At 38.7% G+C, this 19,139-nt stretch overlaps 1 protein-coding gene across 1 annotated transcript in view; it reads left to right on the top strand.

Moving 5' to 3' along the window:
- The window catches only part of DNAJC13 (DnaJ heat shock protein family (Hsp40) member C13), a 140,611-nt gene extending 122,810 nt beyond the window's left edge, over positions 1–17,801 (top strand). Inside the window, exons 55-56 of the mRNA XM_068980123.1 lie at positions 11,419–11,518; positions 16,975–17,801. Of these exons, the coding sequence (XP_068836224.1) occupies positions 11,419–11,518; positions 16,975–17,081 (207 nt within the window). The 3' untranslated portion in view covers positions 17,082–17,801. The remainder of the gene's footprint in view (positions 1–11,418; positions 11,519–16,974) is intronic.
- Positions 17,802–19,139: the final 1,338 nt, after the last annotated feature.

Here is a 19,139-nt window from a genome sequence, read left to right as displayed (position 1 = left end):
CAAAGAGTCAGACATAGCTGAGAGAGTAACACTCCACTCTACAATTGTTTCAGCTACATGCGCACACCTAGTTCAAACCAGTTCAGTAATTTTATTTTCCTCATTGGTTTTATTCTTAATATTGCTTCTGAGGAATTCCTCATTCAGTATTATTATATAGTCCATTTAGTAATGCTCTTTTTTTTTTAATTGAAGCGAAATTCACATAACATAAAATTAACCCTTTTAAACTGAAAAATTCACTGATCCTCAGTACATTAACAATGTTGTGGGTTTTCCCTGGTTGTCCAGTGGTTAAAAATCCACCTGCCAATGCAGAGGTTGCAGCTTTGATCCTTGATCCCACATGTGGAGAATCCCACATGGCTTGGGACTACTAAGCCTGTGCACCAAAACTACTGAGACCCCCGCACCCTAGAGTACAAGGTGAAACCTGTATACAAGAGAAGCCACTGCATGAGAAGCATGCACGCCACAACCAGAGGGTAGCCGCTGCTCTACAACTGGAGAAAGCCCACGTGCAGCAGTAAATATGAGCACAGCCAAAAAAAGTTACATAACCGCCACCTAGCTAGTTCCCCAAAATAGTAATTAAGTAGTTATTTCCCATTTCTTCTTTCCCTCAGCTTCTGGCAGTCACCACTCTTATTTTCTAGGAATTCTGGACATTTCACATAAGTGGAATCATGCAGTATGTGACCTGTGTCTGGCTTCTGCCCCTTGGCATGTTTTCAGGGTTCAACTGTGTTACAGTGTGTTTCAACACTTAATACCTTTTTAAGGCTGAATAATGTTCCATTGTATGTATATGCCATGTTTACCCATTTATCCATTCTTAGGTATTTGGACTGTTTCTATTTACTAATGTTCTTCTGTAGGTTTAAACTGACTTAAAGCTTTCCTTTAGTGAATCTACTGTGTGTGTATGTTCCAACTAAAGAAGCATTTTTTATGCCATTTTCCCTTCTATCAGACTTATTGTTTGAGCTGTTTGGGGTGAAAATAAAGAAGAGAGATGGCATGTGCTATTGCAGTCATTAACTATATGTTTATTAAACTTACCTGTGGGTGTTCTGAATGCCAAGCACAGGCATTCCTGTGTACCATGTGCCCCCAGTCATGCTCCCCTCAACTTGCCACTGGATTCCCGTTGATGAGAATTAACGCAGCAACTCTTGATAACCATCTTCCACTCACAAGGGAAGGAAAGAATTACAATAGTTTCCAAAGTAGGACCTTCAGCACATTCACAGCAAATCACTTTCACCACTGCTCTGCTCCAAAAGACAAAGAGTCTTTTGGACGCTCATGGTCCCCATGTGTATCTCTACTTTAATGCTTCCCATTATGTTATCTGGCACCATCTATCTCTTTCCTAGACTGTAGGCACTTCAGGGACAGAGAATGTCTTTCTCATCTTTGTGTCCACTGTGGAACCCATGATTTGGGCGCTCCATAAATATTTGATCTGAACCTTGATATGTGAAAGATACCCTCTATGTTGGAATTTCCTAAGTTTTTTTTTTTTTTTTTAATCTTTTTCCTAGAAAGAGACATGTCTTGCCTCTTAGTATACATTTACACACAAGTCATTTATACTGCACATTTTATATGTGATAGACTGGTACTTTCTAGATTGTTCATTGTTGTTCAGTCGCTAAGTCGTGTCTGAGTCTGCAGCCGCGTGGACTGCAGCACACCGTGTTTTCTCTGTCCTGCAGCACACCGTGTTTTCTCTGTCCTGCAGCACACCGTGTTTTCTCTGTCCTGCACTATTTCCTGGCATTTGGTCAAACTCACATCCATTGAGTCAATGATGCCGTCCAACCATCTCATCCTTTGTTCCTCCCTACCCCTTCTCCTCCTGCCTTCGGTCTCTCCCAGCGTCAGAGTCTTTTCCAGTGAGTCGGCTCTTTACATCAGGTGGCAAAAGTATTGGAGCTTCAGTATCAGTCCTTCTAATAAATATTCAGGGTTGATTTCCTTTAAGATTGACTGGTTTGATCTCCCTGTGTCCAAGCAACTCTCTAGAATCTTCTCCAGCACCACAGTTCAAAAGCATCAATTCTTTAGCGCTCTGCCTTCTTCATGATACAACTCTCACATCCATACGTGACTACTGGAAAAACCATAGCTTTGACTAGATGGACCTTTATTGGCAAAGTAATGTCCGTGCTTTTTAATATGCTGTCTAGGTTTATCATAGTTTTTCTTTCATGGAGCAAGCGTCTTTTAATTTCATATTTGTAATCACCATCTGTAGTGACTTTGGAGCCTAAATATGTCACTGCTTCCGCTTTTTCCCCTTCTATTTGCCATGAGGTGATAGGACTGGATGCCATGATCTTTGTTTTCTGAGTGGTTAGTTTCAAGCCAGCTTTTTCACTCATTGAGAGGCTCTTTAGTTCCACTTTGTTTTCTGCCATTAGAGTGGTATCATCTGCATATCTGAGGTTGTTGATATTTCTCCCAACAGTCTTGATTCCAGCTTGTGATTCATCCAGCCTGGCATTTCACATGATGTACTTTGCATATAAGTTAAATAAGCAGGGTGACAATATACAGACTTGACGTACTCCTTTCGCAGTTTGGAACCAGTCAGTTGTTCCATGTCTGGTTCTAACTGTTGCTTCTTGACCCATATACAGGTTTCTCAGGAGACAGGAGTGGTGATCTGTTACTCCCATCTCTTAAGAATTTTCCAGTTTGTTTGAGCTATACAGTTTGATCTACTTAGTCAAAAGACTTTCTTGTAGTCAGTGAAGCAGAAGTGAATTTTTTGGAATTCTCTTACTTTTCTATGACCCAGTGGATGTTGGCAAATTGATCTCTGATACCTCTGCTTTTTCTAAACCCAGCTTGTATATCTGGAAATTTTTGGTTCACATACTGCTGAATCCTAGCTTGAAGGATTTTGAGCATTACCTTGCTAGCATGTGAAATGAGCGCAGTTGTACAGTAGTTTGAACATTCTTTGACGTTGCCCTTCTTTGGGATTAGAGTGAAAACTGACCTTTTCCATCCCTGTGGCCATGGCTGAGTTTTCCAAATTTGTAGACGTACTGAGTTCAGCACTTTAAAACAGCATCAACCTTTAGGATTTTAAATAACTCAGCTGGAGTTCAGTCACCTCCGTTAGCTTTGTTCATAGTAATGCTTCCTAAGGCCCACTTGACTTCATGCTTCTGGATGTCTGGCTCTAGGTGAGTGACCATACCATCTTGCTTATACGGGTCATCAAGACCTTTTTTGTATAGTTATCCTATGTATTCTTGGCACCTCTTCTTAATCTCTTCTGCTTCTGTTAGATCCTTACTGTTTCTGTCCTTTATTGTGCCCATCCTTGCATGAAATATTCCCTTGAGGTGGGATTCGGCTGTTTGTCCCCCAGAAGCCAATAAACAGGACAGATTGGTGGAAGGGAAAGTTTGCTTTGTTTCAGATGCTGGCGACTGTGGAGGGGAGGGTGGACATCTGTTCGAAGGCTGACTCCTCCTGACTGGCAGCCAGTGGGGCAAGAGCTTTTATAGACAGAAGGAGGGGCTGCATGCAGAAACAGCACAGTCAGTTCCTCCCTTCCCAGGAGATCATTTTGCATCTGGGAGCCGGGTGCAGCCCAGGGCAGCCCATGTTCTTCTTGCTTTAAAAATATCTTGATGGAGAATCCAGGGTCTGGTAGACTGGAGTGGAAGGAGCATAAAGATGGCGGAGGAATAGGACGGGAAGACCACTTTCTCCCTCACAAATTCCTCAAAAGAACATTTCAACGCCGAGCAAACTCCACAAAACAACTTCTGTAGGCTGGCAGAGGACATCAGGCAACCGGAAAAGCAGACCATTGTCTTCAAAAACAGTCCAACCTCTACTCTAGATTTTTAATCTTTGCTCTTAGGGTTTTTGTTGTCAATTTCGTACATTTAAAAACCCAAACTTCACTACCCAAGTTTACCTGAGAGCGAGATTACAGGCTTGACCACTCTCTTCTCCTTTGGACTCTCCTTTTTCTCCACCAGGTGGCCTCTGTCTCTTTTCTCCCCCATCTCTTCTCTATCCAACTCTGTGAATCTCTGTGTGTTCCAGACGGTGGAGAACACCTAAGGAACTGATTACTGGCAGGATTTGTCTCTCTCCTTCTCATTCCTCTCTCTTATCCTCCTGGTCACCTCTGTCTACTTCCTCCCTCTCCTCTTCCCCGTATAACTCCGTAAATACCTCTGAGCGGTCCAGACTATAGAGCGCACATAAGAAAGTGACTACTGGCTAGCTTGCTCTCTCCTCTTTTGATCTCACCACATCTCATTCCAGTTACCTCTAACTACCCGCTCCATCTTCTCTTCTCCTTGTAACTCAGTGAACCTCTCTGAGTGTCCCTCAATGCGGAGAAACTTTTCGTCTTTAACCTAGATGTTTTATCATCGGTGCTGTATAGATGGAGAAGTCTAGAGGCTACTGTAAAAATAAAACTGAAGACCAGAAGCAGGAGGCTTAAATCCAAAGCCTGAAAACATTAGAGAACTCTTGAATTCACGGAACATTAAGCAATAGGAGCTCATCAAATGCCTTCATACCTACACTGAAACCAAGCTCCACCCAAGGGCCATCAAGTTCCAAAACAAGACATACCACTCAAATTCTCCAGCAACACAGGAACACTCCCCTGAGCTTCAATATACAGGCAGCTCAAAATTATTCCAAAACCTTTGATGTCTCATAACCCATTACTGGTCACTCCACTGCACTCCAGAGAGAAGAAACCCAGCTCCACCCACCAGAACTCCAACACAAGCCTCCCTAACCAGGAAACCTTGACAAGCCATTGATAGAACCCCACCCACAGTGAGGAAGCTCCATAATAAAGGGAACTCCACAAATTACCAGAATATAAAAAGGCCACCCCAAACGCAGCAATATAACCAAGATGAAGAGACAGAGGAATACTCAGCAGGTAAAGGAACAGGAGAGTTGCCCACCAAACCAAACCAAAGAGGAAGAAGTAGGGAATCTACCTGAGAAGGAATTCCGAATATTGATAGTGAAAATGATCCAAAATCTTGAAATCAAAATGGAATCACAGATAAATAGCCTAGAGACAAGGATTGAGAAGATGCAAGAAAGGTTTAACAAGGACCTAGAAGAAATAAAAAAGAGTCAAAATATAATGAATAACGCAATAAATGAGATCAGAAACACTCTGGAGGCAACAAATAGTAGAATAACGGAGGCAGAAGATAGGATTAGTGAAATAGAAGATAGAATGGTAGAAATAAATGATTCAGAGAGGAAACAAGAAAAACGAATTAAAAGAAATGAGGACAATCTCAGAGACCTCCAGGACAATATGAAACGCTCCAACATTCGAATTATAGGAGTCCCAGAAGAAGAAGACAGAAAGAAAGATCATGAGAAAATCCTTGAGGAGATAATAGTTGAAAACTTCCCTAAAATGGGGAAGGAAATAATCTCCCAAGTCCAAGAAACACAGAGAGTTCCAAACAGGATAAACCCAAGGCGAAACACCCCAAGACACATATTAATCAAATTAACAAAGATCAAACACAAAGAACAAATATTAAAAGCAGCAAGGGAAAAACAACAAATAACACACAAGGGGATTCCCATAAGGATAACAGCTGATCTTTCAATAGAAACTCTTCAGGCCAGGAGGGAATGGCAAGACATACTTAAAGTGATGAAAGACAATAACCTACAGCCCAGATTACTGTACCCAGCAAGGATCTCATTCAAATATGAAGGAGAAATCAAAAGCTTTACAGACAAGCAAAAGCTGAGAGAATTCAGCAACACCAAACCAGCTCTCCAACAAATTCTAAAGGATATTCTCTAGACAGGAAACACAAAAAGGGTGTATAAACCCGAACCCAAAACAATAAAGTAAATGGTAACAGGATCATACTTATCAATAATTACCTTAAACGTAAATGGGTTGAACGCCCCAACCAAAAGGCAAAGACTGGCCGAATGGATACAAAAACAAGACCCCTCTATATGCTGCTTACAAGAGACCCACCTCAAAACAAGGGACACATACAGACTGAAAGTGAAGGGCTGGAAAAAGATATACCACGCAAACAGAGACCAAAAGAAAGCAGGAGTGGCAATACTCATATCCGATAAAATAGACTTTAAAACAAAGGCTGTGAAAAGAGACAAAGAAGGCCACTACATAATGATCAAAGGATCAATCCAAGAAGAAGATATAACAATTATAAATATATATGCACCCAATATAGGAGCACCGCAATATGTAAGACAAATGCTAACAAGTATGAAAGGGGAAATCAACAATAACACAATAATAGTGGGAGACTTTAATACCCCACTCACACCTATGGACAGATCAACTAAACAGAAAATTAACAAAGAAACGCAAACTTTAAATGATACATTAGATCAGTTAGACCTAATTGATATCTATAGGACATTTCACCCCAAAACAACGAATTTCACCTTTTTTTCAAGTGCTCATGGAACCTTCTCCAGGATAGATCACATCCTGGGCCACAAATCTAAACTTGATAAATTCAAAAAAATCGAAATCATTCCAAGCATCTTTTCTGACCATAATGCATTAAGATTAGATCTCAATTACAGGAGAAAAACTACTAAAAATTCCAACATATGGAGGTTGAACAACACACTTCTGAATAACCAACAAATCACAGAAGAAATCAAAAAAGAAATCAAAATATGCATAGAAACTAATGAAAATGAAAACACAACAACCCAAAACCTGTGGGACACTATAAAAGCAGTGCTAAGAGGAAAGTTCATAGCAATACAGGCATACCTCAAGAAACAAGAAAAAAGTCAAATAAATAACCTAACTCTACAACTAAAGCAACTAGAAAAGGAAGAATTGGAGAACCCCAGAGTTAGTAGAAGGAAAGAAATCTTAAAAATTAGGGCAGAAATAAATGCTAAAGAAACAAAAGAGACCATAGCAAAAATCAACAAAGCCAAAAGCTGGTTCTTTGAAAGGATAAATAAAATTGACAAACCACTAGCCAGACTCATCAAGAAGCAAAGAGAGAAAAATCAAATCAATAAAATTAGAAATGAAAATGGAGAGATCACAACAGACAACACAGAAATACAAAAGATCATAAGAGACTACTATCAGCAGTTGTATGCCAATAAAATGGACAACGTGGAAGAAATGGACAAATTCTTAGAAAAGTACAATTTTCCAAAACTGAACCAGGAAGAAATAGAAAATCTTAACAGACCCATCACAAGCACGGAAATTGAAACTGTAATCAGAAATCTTCCAGCAAACAAAAGCCCAGGTCCAGACGGCTTCACAGCTGAATTCTACCAAAAATTTCGAGAAGAGCTAACACCTATCCTCCTCAAACTCTTCCAGAAAATTGCAGAGGAAGGTAAACTTCCAAACTCATTCTATGAGGCCACCATCACCCTAATACCAAAACCTGACAAAGATGTCACAAAAAAAGAAAACTACAGGCCAATATCACTGATGAACATAGATGCAAAAATCCTCAACAAAATTCTAGCAATCAGAATCCAACAACACATTAAAAAGATCATACACCATGACCAAGTGGGCTTTATCCCAGGGATGCAAGGATTCTTCAATATCCGTAAATCAATCAATGTAATTCACCACATTAACAAATTGAAAAATAAAAACCATATGATTATCTCAATAGATGCAGAGAAGGCCTTTGACAAAATTCAACATCCATTTATGATAAAAACTCTCCAGAAAGCAGGAATAGAAGGAACATACCTCAACATAATAAAAGCTATATATGACAAACCCACAGCAAACATTATCCTCAATGGTGAAAAATTGAAAGCATTTCCCCTAAAGTCAGGAACAAGACAAGGGTGTCCACTTTCACCGCTACTATTCAACATAGTTCTGGAAGTTTTGGCCACAGCAATCAGAGCAGAAAAAGAAATCAAAGGAATCCAAATTGGAAAAGAAGAAGTAAAACTCTCACTGTTTGCAGACGACATGATCCTCTACATGGAAAACCCTAAAGACTCCACCAGAAAACTACTAGAGCTCATCAATGAATATAGTAAAGTTGCAGGATATAAAATCAACACACAGAAATCCCTTGCATTCCTATACACTAATAATGAGAAAGTAGAAAAAGAAATTAAGGAAACAATTCCATTCACCATTGCAACGAAAAGAATAAAATACTTAGGAATATATCTACCCAAAGAAACTAAAGACCTATATATAGAAAACTATAAAACACTGATGAAAGAAATCAAAGAGGACACTAATAGATGGGGAAATATACCGTGTTCATGGATTGGAAGAATCAATATAGTGAAAATGAGTATACTACCCAAAGCAATTTACAAATTCAATGCAATCCCTATCAAGCTACCAGCCATATTTTTCACAGAACTAGAACAAATAATTTCAAGATTTGTATGGAAATACAAAAAACCTCGAATTGCCAAAGCAATCTTGAGAAAGAAGAATGGAACTGGAGGAATCAACTTGCCTGACTTCAGGCTATACTACAAAGCCACAGTCATCAAAACAGTATGGTACTGGCATAAAGACAGACATATAGATCAATGGAACAAAACAGAAAGCCCAGAGATAAATCCACACACATATGGACACCTTATCTTTGACAAAGGAGGCAAGAATATACAATGGAGTAAAGACAATCTCTTTAACAAGTGGTGCTGGGAAAACTGGTCAACCACTTGTAAAAGAATGAAACTAGATCACTTTCTAACACCGCACACAAAAATAAACTCAAAATGGATTAAAGATCTAAATGTAAGACCAGAAACTATAAAACTCCTAGAGGAGAACATAGGCAAAACACTCTCAGACATACATCACAGCAGGATCCTCTATGATCCACCTCCCAGAATTCTGGAAATAAAAGCAAAAATAAATAAATGGGATCTAATTAAAATTAAAAGCTTCTGCACAACAAAGGAAACTATAAGCAAGGTGAAAAGACAGCCTTCTGAATGGGAGAAAATAATAGCAAATGAAGCAACTGACAAACAACTAATCTCAAAAATATACAAGCAACTTATGCAGCTCAATTCCAGAAAAATAAACGACCCAATCAAAAAATGGGCCAAAGAACTAAATAGACATTTCTCCAAAGAAGACATACAGATGGCTAACAAACACATGAAAAGATGCTCAACATCACTCATTATCAGAGAAATGCAAATCAAAACCACAATGAGGTACCACTTCACACCAGTCAGAATGGCTGCGATCCAAAAATCTGCAAGCAATAAATGCTGGAGAGGGTGTGGAGAAAAGGGAACCCTCCTACACTGTTGGTGGGAGTGCAAACTAGTACAGCCACTATGGAGAACAGTGTGGAGATTCCTTAAAAAATTGCAAATACAACTACCTTATGACCCAGCAATCCCACTGCTGGGCATACACACGGAGGAAACCAGAATTGAAAGAGACACATGTACCCCAATGTTCATCGCAGCACTGTTTATAATAGCCAGGACATGGAAACAACCTAGATGTCCATCAGCAGATGAATGGATAAGAAAGCTGTGGTACATATACACAATGGAGTATTACTCAGCCATTAAAAAGAATACATTTGAATCAGTTCTGTCGAGATGGATGAAACTGGAGCCGATTATACAGAGTGAAGTAAGCCAGAAAGAAAAACACCAATACAGTATACTAACACATATATATGGAATTTAGAAAGATGGCAATGACGACCCTGTATGCAAGACAGGAAAAAAGACACAGCTGTGTATAACGGACTTTTGGACTCAGAGGGAGAGGGAGAGGGTGGGATGATTTTGGAGAATGGCATTCTATCATGTATACTATCATGTAAGAATTGAATTGCCAGTCTATGTCTGACGCAGGATACAGCATGCTTGGGGTTGGTGCATGGGGATGACTCACTGAGATGTTATGGGGAGGGAGGTGGGAGGGGGGTTCATGTTTGGGAACACATGTAAAAATTAAAGATTTTAAAATTAAAAAAAAAAAAAAAAAAAAAAAAAAAGAAATATTCCCTTGATACCTCCAGTTTTCTTGAAGAGCTCTCTAGGCTTCCCCATTCTATTTTTTCCCCTCTATTTCTTTGCATTGTTCATTGAAAAAGGCCTTCTTATCTCTTGTTGCTATTCTCTGGAACTCTGCATTCAGTTGTGCATGTCTGTCCCTTCCTCCTTTGCCTTTCACTTCTCTCCTTTCCTCAGCTACTTGTGAAGCTTCATCCAACAACCATTTTGCCTTCTTAGATTTCTTTTTCTTTGGGATGGTTTTGGTCCCTGCCTCCTGTACAATGTTATGAACTTCCATTCATAGTTCTTTGGGCATCCTGAATGGCCTAGTAATTTTCCTCAATTTCAGCCTGAATTTTGCAAAAAGTATCTGATACTTTGAACCACAGTGACTTCTAGGTCTTGTTTTGACTGACTGTGTTGAGCATCTCCATCCTTGGTTGCAAAGAACATAATCATTCTGATTTTTGTAATGACCATCTAGTGATGTCCATGTGTAGAGTCGTCTCTCGGGTTATTGGAAAAGCATGTTTGCTGTGACCAGCATGTTCTCTTGACAAAACTGTTAGCCTTTGCCCTACTTCATTTTGTACCCCAAGGCCAAACTTGCCTGTTATTCCAGGTATCCCTTGACTTCCTACTTTTGCATTCGAATCCCTTATGATGAAAAGGACATCTTTTTGGGGGTATTATTAGTAGTTCTAGGAAGTATTCTAGGTCTTCATAGAACCACTCAGTTTTAGCTTCTTTGGCATCAGCAGTTGGGACATAGATTTAAATTACTGTGATGTTAAATATTTTGTCTTGGAAACGAACCAGGTTCAGGTTCTGTTGTTGAAATTGCACCCAAGTACTGCATTTCAGACTCTTTGTTGACTCTGAGGATTTCTTCTAGGGTATTTCTTGGCCACAGTAGTAGATATAATGGTCATATGAATTAAATTCACCCAGTCCTGTCTATTTTAGTTCACTGATTCCTTCTAACAGGTCACATCCATAGTTTGAAAGAGTGCTTTAAGTTTTAGCTTGAATTTTGCAATATTTTGTCCCCAAATCGCTTCCTCAGAAATACTTCATGAGCCGACACCACAGTCAGCCAGTTGTTACTATCACATGAATATCTTACTGCCCAAATTACATACAAACCAATAAGTCTGAATAGTCGAGTCCAAGTTTAGAAGGAAGACTGAGTTAGGCATTTCTTTGGGTCTGGTTTAATGAGATCTGCCTGGTGTAGAATGTTTGATGAACGTGATGAGGTCTCGGTTCATCTTTGCCCCTTTCCTGAGTTGGCCTCTTTGGTTTGTCTTGAAGTTTGCTTTTTCTTTTTAATCTAATCTACCAACATCCAGTTTGTTTATGTTCAAAGAGTTTGTTTTACTTCCCCAGGTGAATGAAATCCTGTCTCGTTCTTCAGTCTGGAGTGCCTTCAAAGATCAGAAACATGATTTGTTTATTTCTGAGTCACAAACAGCAGGATACCTCACAGGTAAACCAAAGCACACCCAATTCTCTTTCCTAAGACATATGGCAGTAGCCATATGGACCTTCCTTTTGCCCTGTCTAGACTGAAAACAGCATTTAGAGAGTTTTCCTAGATTCCTATTAAAACTACCCATCTTGGAGATTTCATGGACATGCATTGGACCCCTGATTCTAGCCCAGACAACATACGGACTGTTGTGGTGTTGAATGTATGCTGACTGCAAAGCGGACCCTGATCAGATTTTAACCCAGCTAATCCAGAATGTCATACTTAATATTTTGGGTATGGCTGTATTAAAATGTTTATCTTGAACATGCATATAAAGATTGGAGAAGTATTTACTCAGAATTATCAGTATCAGAAACATGATAGCATCATTCCATTCTGTCAGATTAATAGATTGAAGTTCTACCTGTGCACGCTCACATGTCAGATATTTTTTCTTCTAAGTTACCAGTGATTAATCTGTAATTTTGTTAAATATTTAAGGCTTGTATTCTCATGGGAGGAAATATATGGGTGCCATGAAGGAAAGGATGTTTTGCTGCCTGGGGGTCAAAAGAAGCTCCAGATATTTGTCCATTTGGCACATGTATTTTAACATAATAATTCTGAAATACTCATTTTCATATTGGCTTCTGTTTAAAAAGAAGGTCATAGCATTAAACTACTAAATGCTGAAAAATGAAATATAGTCTTTGGTATTAAAGTTTTTAGTTTGAAATTAACTGTAGGAATATTAAGTAGTTCTTGCCATTGCCTGAAATTATAATGTATTTTTTAAAATGTCAGCCCTGCAACCTCCTCTAACCAGAGATGATGTAGGTAAATTAAGAGAAAAAATTACTACCCAGTATTTCTCGTACCAGTGTGATTGTTTTAATAATCCTCATCGCTAGTATAGAAATTTATAAATCCTGAAGACTAAATCTTGAATAATCCAAAATAGGGACTTTGGAGAAAGTTTGCATGGTTTTAATTTTAGAATTGATTGTGACATTACTGCTTTCTTCTCCACTGTGGCCTCTTTAATATTAATCCACTCAAATTTATAATCAGAGCTGTAGAGTTTACAAACATGGGGTGCTGTGACTGCCAGCCATGTGTGTACATAAGAGTAGAGTACCATAGGTCTCCCTTCTCACTTTCCCATCACCTGCCCTATGTTGACTATGGAGAGAGATACCTAGAATATGCTTAGTCTCTTCCAGATCTTTCAAGCTCAGCTTCTAAGTAGGAGTATGATCTCATAGACACACCAAGAACTTTATTTCTTTAAATTCTGCCCAGAAAGTTTACACAATGCCACCTTTTTTGTATGTAAGAATTGTATGATTGAAAAATCTGCCTTGTTTTTTTCTAGCTCAGAGTAAACTTACTTAAAATTTGACCTTGAAGAATAGGGAGATATGTAGGTTATAAGCATCCCTAGGAAGGCATCATCTAATTCTTTTGTCCTTGAGTGACCTTCACATCCATTGACCTTACTGAATGGAATAAAAGACTGCAGGTGGTCCTTGATGTACTAACAGCTGTGGGTCAAGTGGTCTGTGGTTAGAATACAGAAGAGAGAGGGATTTATCTTTAGAGACCTAGAGTTTCTTTCAAAATCATTTGGGTCCTCAGCCCCACTCGGATTTCATAATATTATAGAAAAATTTCAGGGATTAAAAAGATTTCTCTCTTGCCTTTCTTTTTACTGGGATCCTTGTCGTGGCTTCTGAATGAGTTGTGGGAAGCAGCTTTGATGAGCTGTAGAGAGTGAAGGTTTAAGGCTTCGGTTTGTGAATTTTTTCACATCCTTGGTCCAGCTCAAGAGGCAGAAATTCTAATAAAGCCATCAAAGTGGAGGGTGGTATAAATCCCACCCTGGAAAGGGCCTCGGGTTACAGTGTCTATTATGAACATCATTGCTGAAGCCTGCAGTCATATCAGTCAACACAGGACAATCTGGACTAGTTCTGAGCTGTGTTGGCCCCCAAACTGTCCGGTTCATAGTGCATCATCAAGCTGGTATGTTCTTTTGTTGTGAAAGTACTGCCAGTTGAACTGATGTTTATTTATTGCTCGGGTTACCAATTATTTTTGTGTTTGAACTTTTCTGTTGATATGTTGCGTGTCATTGTTTGATAAAGGGGGCAAGTACTACTAATAATGATAAGAGCTCATTATGTGAAACTCCATGGAGTGTATACAATGTTGTATTGAATTGGAATTTTAAATTTACTCCATCCTTCCTTCAGTCTTGAGAAGATTCAGATTGTACCAAGCGCCTCTCTAATCAGTTTGCAAATAAAATAAGGTACTGTGAGAACACAAGTCATCGTCAGCCCTTTCTTCTGATACGTGGACTTACTTAGGAGATGGAGATAAAGCTAATTACTATTTCAAAATAAGATTGGAATGACCAAGAATACATTTATGATTTTCTTCCTGGCTGCTGAGGAAATGTCATTCAGTCACATGCTCAGAGTTTGGAATAAAAATTAAAATATTCTAGGCCAGATTACTCAGTGTTGATAAGTTGAGATGGGACTGACTCCCTAGCCTGGCATATTGTTATGTCTTATGATAAATGTTCATCAAAAGTGCCTCGATGGAACTTTACCCATGGTGTGGACTAGCTGTATCTGCTCACTGTCCAGGGCCCTGGGTTACTTAACCATTTCTTAGGTTCTAGAAGAGCTTGGTGCTGACAAGCATTTCAGCAGTGAAAATCCTCAAATTTCCTCACGTAGGAAATCAATAGAGAAAGAAAAAACAGGGAAAGGGAGAGAAACAGGCCAAGGCAAAGATGCTTTTAGGAGCTGGAATTGGAGATGAAGAACTTTGTACTGTACACTTAATTATTCTACTTAATTAGAGGCAGATAGGATAGTTAACTTGGCTTCCTAAGGTCATCAGAGGGAGAGAGGGAGTGTTTCTTGGGCCTCTCATCAGACTAGTTCATTAGATCTTTGCACAATTGGGTTTTTTATTACCTTTTGTTTTTGTCTTTGTGTATGTCCAAGACTACACAATGGGAGCCATGTTAGGAAAGATTTCCTAAGGTCAGTGTCAGTTTATAGTAGGACACTGCTGCCGAGGCAGGGCTTCCTTTTTTTTTTTTTTTTTTAATTTTCCCCACTGAATATCCCATGTTCATTTTCACCAAAGCCCACGGTCCTTTCACTACTCTATTGTGGTAGCCAATTCCATTCTGTGGGATTCTTTGTTGATTTTTATCTTTTCTCTTCCTCTTAAGTCCAGCAGCCTTACACGGTGTGCCATGTACCCCATTTCTGGCAGGCCCTACTCTTTGTTCCCACATGTCTGGAGAAAACACTGCTCCATCCTAGCAGACTGTAGCTTCTTGCCCCTAGAAACCAGACATGTCTGGAAGAGGCCAGAGATGTGAGGGAGAGAGCATCTCAGACTTCATTTAAAGAAATATCAGGAATTGACCTGTCTTTCCTAAAGAGGCAAATGGTGGCACTAGAATTTGATCTCCCCTGGATAATCCTTCAGGGTCCATTGTCCGCAGTTTATATTTTAGCCCAGAGGTTCCCAAACTTTCTCAGTTCACAGTGCCTTCATAGCTTAGTGATTTTTTTTCTTTATCCCTAGACCGAAAGAAATAGTAATTAATTTTATTAAGTAGTTACATTCAAACAACTTGAGAGTAGTTGTACGGTATCCAACAGATGTCACTGTGTCTCCAGATTTAAAATATTCAGTGGTGTCCCAGAATTTGCCCGAGTGCCTCAGCATGTAGTCTGAGAACTATGTCCTTGGTGCATTTTGTATATGAAGCACTCGTGATTTAGTCTCATAATCAATTCGTTTGATGTGAACAAAGTTGACTCCACAATCAGAAGTGCTCAGGGACTATATCAATCTGTAGTGTTCAGGGGGTTGTTATTAAGGGTTTATTCCCTAGCAATCTTGCTGCTGCCTAGGGTCCAGAGTGGAACATTGGCAGGAAGTAATATAATGGTATGGCACTGTAGCTCTGAACTGCCTGTCAATGGGGTGTATCTCTGCCTGTCAGGGGGGTGTGTCTCCTATATCTCCCTACTGTCTCTCCTGAGCAGTCTGTGTAAGGCCTGGTGTCCTGATTAATTGACAGTAGGGGTTGATAAGATGTAAGCCCACCATGCCTTAAAAGGCAGAAAATCCTTAAGTTTTCTAAGTTCAAAGTTCCAGGTGCCTGGGCACTCCAGGTGGCATGTGGCAGTTCATGCAGTCTGAGTTGTCTCTGGCTGCGTGTAACCACGTGCTACAGTGTCTGCTTTCTTCAAATCCTCAGTACAAATGCTCAAGAGGTTTAAAAAACAAAAAAAGATGAATCTATATTGTTCCCTTTTGTCCTACTTCAGTCCCTATTACACCTTAGCCTTTCAACCTGCTCTGCTGTTTGCACTTCCTTACAACTTCCCTTGCTGCTTATATTTCTTTTTTCCCCTCAGGTGTCTCTCCTTCCCTTCTCACTGGCAGCAGCCCCCTTCACCTCAGGAGCGGACTTTAGATCCGCTCTGCCAGGCAGCTTGCTAACTTCTGTGTAGCTCTCTGAAGCAGGTAGAGAACCATTTTGCTAAATGCATGCCACTTCCTCTGCCTTTCTAGTCCTAACCCTTCAATGTTCCCTAGCCGTTTGCTTTGTTTCCTATGATTTCAGCTAAAAATATTGCTCAGTATGTAGTATTATGCTATAGTACAGTGTCTTTTACAAATACTTTGTACAGTTGTGCAATGATTCTGAGGTGTAATTAAATGTCCCTGCAGTGTCTTAAGTTAAACTAGAAGGCTAAAGCCATTATATGCTCATAGGACACATCTTGATAAATGCTGGGATAATGGCATTTTTATGCGCTAGAGACTTAAGAGTCAAGATATATAAAACTAAAATACTAATACCTTTTCCATAGCATTCATGTTTTGACCTATGACTAGGTGTCCAGAGTTTGCCTTATCTTTCTCAGAGACCCTTGTTCATTTGGTGTTATTTGTTACAGTAGCTTTTTTTTTTCGCCAAATGAAAATAGGTTTAACTTAAGTATAGATGGAGGTGTTTTTGTTGTGAATTTTATCAAGTATGACTTTTAAGTGGGCTAACTCAAGTACAGAGTTTATTTCCCATTTTTTTTTTTCTCATTTGACATTAGCTGTATCCTTCAGTGCCCAAGATTTTTTTTTTAATGAACTTCCCAGATGTGAGAAGGGAAGATTTTTCCATGTTTCCTCACCAGTGTTACTGTCTAGCATAAATTTTGAAATGATTTTTAACTTTGTCATATAGTAAAGGCAAACCATGAAAATGGTGTTGCAGGTGTTTAAGATTTCATTGTATGCTTAGATAATCCTAATAGATTGCATCAGGTCCTTGTGATGGGATGCTTGACCTGGTTCTCACATTTTCATAAAGGTCCGTGTTCTCACATGACTGCTCTTTAGAAGGTTTTCCTTTTTTTCTCTTGCAGGACCTGGAGTTGCTGGCTACCTTACTGCAGGGACATCCTCATCAGTCATGTCCAACTTGCCGCCTCCTGTAGACCATGAGGCAGGTGACCTTGGCTATCAGACATGAAACTTTCATGAGAGACAATAAACGCTGAAAGGCCAGTGCCCTGTCCACATTCCTCCAGCTGATCCATTGAAGAAAACTCTTAACTGCCTTTCTCCTGGTTTCATGACAGTGTTATTCCTTTTTCTATAAATATATTTTTATTTAGGAAAAAAGTCAGTGATTCTAATTGTATCACGTTGTAAGAAAGCACTCTGTGGATCAACCTAAGTGGATACACAAGAATTTTTTTTCTTGATGTATGTAAGCACATTTTGTTCCTTTATATCTGTTTACAAGACTGTGAATCAAAAAGACAAAGCTTTCTTCCTAGTTTTTATAATGTTTTTTCGAATTAGTGCGACTGTGGGGTTGAACTGCAGTCTGCAGAGATTGGGAAATCAAAGTCACTCAGCCCCCAGAAGGGCATCTCCCTCTCCTGCCTCAAGTCTGCCTGGCTGTTCTCCCATTGTTGAACACTTTGAGGTTTTGTCCTTGCAGCTGTTCACTGGTATCCTCTCCTCAATCATTTAACCTCCTGAGAGCTCACAGTACACGTTGATATATATAACTGGCTTTACCAAATTGAATGAAAAAGGAGCTTGTGCAAAAAAATTTAAAAACAGATGTCAAGATGTTATGTAAGAGATTAGTGTAATTGTGAAATGTTCTATACATTATCAAATATATAAAACTTTCTATATTGAATGTACATTATACAGATCATTCATATGTGTACATAAAATTTTAAAAATAAAGGGAATTGACTGCTTTGTTAATGATATCCATTCTAGTTTAATTTTTCCCTTTAAAGACTTTATATTTTTATTTCTAAGATAGATTTAGTAGTGGTAGTAAACACAGACTTTGCCTCACAATTCCAATATCTCATACAGACAGCCACATTGACATGCCTGATCATTCCTAAATCCCTTCATTAATATTTCAGCACATCTATATTTCCAGGCACAGCATCTCATTTATTTTTCACACAGTATTCAAGGAGGGGTCAAACTGTTAATAAATATAGTTTAATGTGTGTGACACATTAATTACAAAATTTTTAAGAGGAGATTAAAGAGGGAGAGGAGGTTTCAAATAAAGATTTCAGCATTCAGGTCATCTTACATGATCACAAACTACAAAGAAAAATATAAACATGTAAAATACGTATAAGAACCACGTTTATTACAGGGTTGGTGTGCAAGAAGAGCTGGAGTAGACACTTAATTCCTATCATAACTTGCTGATTGAAAATTTTACATCAGATTTATTATTTCTTAATTTAAAGATTATGGAGTAATACACCCATGTAAATATTTTAACATATAATTAGGATTTGTTTCTAAAAGGCAATAGTTTGTCATAAAAATATGTTCATTGAGGGATTCTAACAGCTGGTTTTGAGTAGGTGTTTTAGGAGAGCATAACTCAGCACAATATATTTCCTTTAAATACTAAAGGAACATGGATATTGTGGATAATTATAATATTTAAAGATCAATTTAAATAAATATGTGGTTGTTGATGTTTGAATATCAATAACAGCTCATCTTTATTAAACATTATGCCAAACATTTTATAAAGTGTTGTACATGCATAACTTCGTTTAATCCTCAGAGCAAATCTCATTTGACATTAGCTATATTGCTGATATAATTCCCATTTTCCAGGTGAAGAATAAGAAGCTCAGAGAGGCAACACTGCTCAGAGGCAAACTTACTGAAAGTCACATTATTAGTAAGTAACAGAGTAGGAAATCAAAACTTACTTTTCCTTGACACTATTCTGAGCCACTATCTGGAGGTAACCATAATATCAAATAGGTATATGTGACTAGGAAGAGTAAGTTGCTTGTTTTTCATTTTTAAACTGTTTTGTTATGTTTTTTTGGCCGTACTGTGAGGTATGTGAGATCTTAGTTCCCCAACTAGGGATCAAACCTGGGCTCCTTGTATTGGGAGTGTGAAAACCACCAGGGAAGTCCCCATTTTTAAACATTTTTATTGTAAACTTAAACAGGTACAGAAAGTCTTACTGAGAAAATTAGTTTAATCAATTATTATAAGGCAAATCACCTTT

Source organism: Capricornis sumatraensis, chromosome 1 (assembly GCF_032405125.1).
Source record: "Capricornis sumatraensis isolate serow.1 chromosome 1, serow.2, whole genome shotgun sequence".
In the NCBI taxonomy this organism is placed as follows: Eukaryota; Metazoa; Chordata; class Mammalia; order Artiodactyla; family Bovidae; genus Capricornis; species Capricornis sumatraensis.
Note: the sequence above shows the minus strand (reverse complement) of the source record. Positions and strands in the feature narration are given on the sequence as shown.